A 4,483-nucleotide genomic window follows, 5' to 3' on the forward strand; every position below is an offset into this window, starting at 1 on the left:
GGGATAAACATGCATCCACACCGCCTTGCATACTCTTTAAAGCTTCCAGAGTGCTAGTCCTAACAACTTTCATGCCTGCCATGAGTTCGCTAGCCCAAATTCCAAGGGCTGGCATTCCTGATGCTATTGGCCGCCCCTTATGGGGGCAGTGTTTAAAAATAAAAATAACTTAGTATGCAAAACTACGCTTATGTATTAAGCGGATTGGGAGCCCTAGTCCTGTAATAAGAAATGTTTTGTACTTCCCTGGACTGGTCAAGTATGGTCTCGACTCTCCACTAAGAATGCCGCATCTCAATACTGATCATCTTGACTCTGCAAGCAAATCTGGGACAAACCCAAAGCATCAAGACTTGATGCTTTGTCTTGAGCTTCATTCTTACCACTTTTATTTTCTCTTCATATGTGCACCCAAGGTGATGTATACAAGAGCATCCAGATCCTCATCAGGCATAACTGTCTGTGTGAGGACTGTGGCCACAAACCTACCAAAGAAGAGAAGTACATGAGGCTACCTTTGAAACATTTCAGATTTAGACTTATCAATTTGCACTTGTTGTGCAGTATATTTCTTAAACCCTTCCCCCGACCATGCCCACACTGTCCCTCAAATTAGGGCACATTTTTCTTCTGGCTGACCTGAAGGGCTCACTGCCTCCTCTTTGAGCAAGTCATGTCCCTTGTTGGGCAGAGCATTCTTATGAGATATTCTATACAGGCAAGATGATAGGCACTATATCTTGATAGTGCACAAAAACAGGCTGCTTTAGATGTGACCGCCTTATGGCAGATATTATCAACAATTTGAACGTTAGTACAGCCCATGCCTTAATGTGGTAGAACTGAAGCAAATTCTTATCAGAATGCACCAGCCATAACCCTACAGACGCACTTTGTGGTGCTGGGAAGTGCACGCCTAACGAATTTGATGATGCTGACATGTTTCAAGCTTTACCCTTGGAGGTACATGCGACCCTTAAGGTACTGCTACACATCACCCAGCATGAACTTCCCATCAGATGCATACCCTGCTTTCTCCATCCAGACATCCAGTTCCTCGATGTCTACATTAACTGTAGCCATATTATGATGCAATCTGGCCTCTACAAAATATCGTTCTGCCATGTCCACAACCTCTGTTGACCGTTTTCCTTCCTTGCTTCTTGAAAGGAGAGCTACAAGGTAAATTCTAATGTCTTCTACATCATCCCAGTTCCCCTTGGCGGCATAAATACTTGAAAGTACCACAAATGGTGCTGCATTCAGGGGATCAGAGTCAATAGCATGCTTTGCAGCAGATTTTCCTCGATTTAGATCACCATGCAACCTGCATGCCCCGAGAAATGCCATCCATATAAAAGCATTAGGTTGAAAAGGCATCCCATAAATAAAGTGTGCTGCTTCATCAAGCCACCCAGCTCGCCCAAGCAGGTCAATCACACACCCGTAGTGCACCACTGTTGGAGTAATGCCATGCTCTGTAATCATATAAACAAAGCACCAAACGCCCTCATTGACCAGGCCTGCATGACTGCAAGCAGAGAAAAGGCTTGTGAAGGTGACATTGTTCGGTTCTACGTGCTCTTCCTTCATTTTCCACAGGAGTTGAAGGGCCTCCTTTCCATGACCTAGCTGGCCATAAGCTGCAATCATGGCATTCCAAGAAGCCACAGCCCGTTGACGCATTTTGTTGAAAGTGAAGCATGCATCATCTAAAGCTCCACACCTCCCATACATATTGACAAGGCCAGTCATCACAGCGACATCAGACTCGAACCCAACATCCACAATCCATGTGTGGATAACTGCACCCTTTGATAATGCTCCCAAGCTGGCACATGCACTCAAGATACTGATGAAGGTGACATCATCAGGCTTCACACATTCTTTCTGCATTTGCTGAAAGAGCTCAAGGGCCTCCTTACAGTATCCATGCTCAATAAAAACTGTGATCATTGCATTCCAAGAGACCACATTCCGATGATCAATCTTGTCAAATGCTGTGCGTGCATCTTCCATAGCACCACACTTGCCATACATATTGGCAAGAGCAGTCCCCACAATCACATCTGCCACAAAGCCCATGTCAGCAATACATGCATGGATTATCCCACCCTCCCTCAGGGCATCCAGGCTTGCACAAGCACTCAGAGCGCTGACGAATGTAATCTTGTTCGGATTTACCCCTTCATGTTGCATTTGCTTAAAGAATCGAAAGGCCTTCTCAGCGAAACCATGCTGTGCATAAGATGCAATCATGGCTGTCCAAGAGACAACATCCCGCTGGCACATTCTGTTAAAAACAGAGAGCGCTTCATTGATAGCTCCACACTTGCCATACATATTAAGAAGGGCATTACTTACAATAAGGTTTGACTCCAGCCCTTTGTCAACTATAGATGAATGTATGGTCTGACCCTCTGGAAGGGCTGAGATACTTGCACTTGCACTCAGAGCACTAACAAAGGTGATCTCGTCTGGCTTCATGCTCTTGTGTTCCATTTGCAAAAACAGTTGAAGGGCATCATTGCCATGGGATTGCTGTGCATAAACTGTGATCATGGCTGTCCAACAAATCACGTTATCTTGATGGGTACAGTCGAATACGCACCTTGCAGCATTTATATCCCCACACTTGCCATACATGCTGATAATTGAAGTCGCTACAACAACATCTGATTCAAGGCCAGTATTAATAATGCTTGTATGGAGCTCTTTGGCGTTTCTCAAGACTGCCATTTTGCCACATGCACTCAAAGCAGTTAAGTAGGTGACCCTGTTTGGCAAAGCATTTTCCTGCTGCATTATAGTGAAAAGGTTAAGAGCCTCCTTGTTACAGTCTTGCTTCGTGTAGGCCGTGATGATTCCATTCCAAGAGACGACATCACGGTGTAGCAAACTGTCAAAGACTGACCGTGCATCCTCCAAAGCCCTGCATTTGCCATACATACTAGCAAGGAGGTTAGCTAAGAACGTGTCTTGCTCTAGAGCCGGTTTTCTAATGTAAAGATGGACACGCTTGACCTCTGACAAGGTAGTGCATTGTTGCAATAGGAAAGCAATTCTCTGCCGATCGAACCCATCTGGCAATTTCTTCAATTGTAGTTGACTTTTTGAAGTGCAAGGTGTTACAATTGTTGGGCTCGCTGTAACAACAACTAGAGAGGCAAGTTCCTGTGTTTGACGACCGCTCGAGTATTTCAGATTGCTTATGCTCACCTGAAAGGGCAACTGCATTCTATGCAGCTTGCTGGCCATCCACATGAAGTCCCCATAACGGATTGACCTCACCTTATGAGAGGAAAGCCTGCTGAAAAGGCAGATCAATGTGGATCTGTTTAGTCCATTCTATCTTTTAGCTCTTGCATCTCCACCGATAGCAGCAGTGTTCACAAACATTTTGGTCAACAAATCTCAAAACTTGGATTTTCAATATTGGGTTTGAAGGTTTTTTGAAGAACTGTTAGCTAAACTTGGGTTTTCAATATTTTGAAGGTTTTTTCAACAGTTTTTCAATATTTTGAAGGTTTTTTGCAAAATTATTAGCTAGAATCTAACTAAATTGCCTAAAATTTTGGTTTACAAAATTGAGAAAATATTTTTTACAGGTGAAAATGAAAATGTTGCATGTTCATTGTATGAACATGGCATAGCATGGCATGCTCTTTGAACACAAGTACATAAATTTGTTGAAAGTGCACAACAAATAGATTATTAATATTTTTTAATTGTTTTTTAGTAATGGCCACAAGATTACAAGGCTATATACATAACCCTTACTTGTTACCCTATTAGGCTCTTTAAACTCATCCTTTATAGGCACGGACAACAGAGTAAAAAATATGCACTAAGATCATGAGGTCCCCTTGTCTACAGGTCCCTTACGTACGGGATAGAGATGCTATATTTAGCAAGTGTGGCTTAACCCTAAAGTAGAGAGGAGCCCTAGATTTGGAGCATACCGGGTATCCTTGCCATATAATAGCCATTCATGCCATATAATAGCCCCCTAGATTTGGAGCGTACAAGGTATCCTTGCCATATGATACCCATTCTTGATCCATCACTTCGTTCTTCCCTTCTGAGACAACGATTGTTAGCATGAGAAGTCTTTTGATAATGCAACGATCCTTGTCCATATCATGATGGAACAATTGGTTCCTCCTGTACTACTTGAAAATCGCATGATGGCACAATTGGTTCCGCCCTTACTACTTAAAAAACCCATGAAGATTGTAGCCTTGAGCACTTCTTGATAAGAGATTGATTGTGTTTGATACTTAAAGATAGAAGCCTGTCAAAATATCCTTTGCCTTGCCAAGACTGATGGAATGAAGTTTGAGCAACACTTCTTTGCTATGGCCGTGTGTACCTTGATTGCTTTGTAGTATTATTTTAATTAGGAAGGCTACCTAGATTGTCTTCAAACTGACCTATGTCAAGCTCTATCATGCAAACATGAATCCAATAAGGTCTCACCAAC

The 4,483-nt window shown here is 42.9% G+C and overlaps 1 protein-coding gene across 1 annotated transcript; it reads right to left on the minus strand.

Moving 5' to 3' along the window:
* LOC147883479 (pentatricopeptide repeat-containing protein At2g03380, mitochondrial-like) lies at positions 1–3,405 on the minus strand. Its single transcript, XM_087399835.1, has one exon. The coding sequence runs from the start codon at positions 3,262–3,264 to the stop codon at positions 988–990; it is 2,277 nt and encodes a 758-aa protein (XP_087255961.1). The 5' UTR covers positions 3,265–3,405; the 3' UTR covers positions 1–987.
* Between the last annotated feature and the right edge of the window lie 1,078 nt (positions 3,406–4,483).

This window comes from Dipteris shenzhenensis, chromosome 28, assembly GCF_047967505.1.
Source record: "Dipteris shenzhenensis isolate YYH24624 ecotype China chromosome 28, Dip_SZ_1.0, whole genome shotgun sequence".
Lineage (NCBI taxonomy): Eukaryota > Viridiplantae > Streptophyta > Polypodiopsida > Gleicheniales > Dipteridaceae > Dipteris > Dipteris shenzhenensis.

What these genes read in the sequence shown, in the direction of transcription:
- LOC147883479 (XM_087399835.1), bottom strand. Translation starts at nt 3,264, where the DNA reads ATGTGGATGGCCAGCAAGCTGCATAGAATGCAGTTGCCCTTTCAGGTG.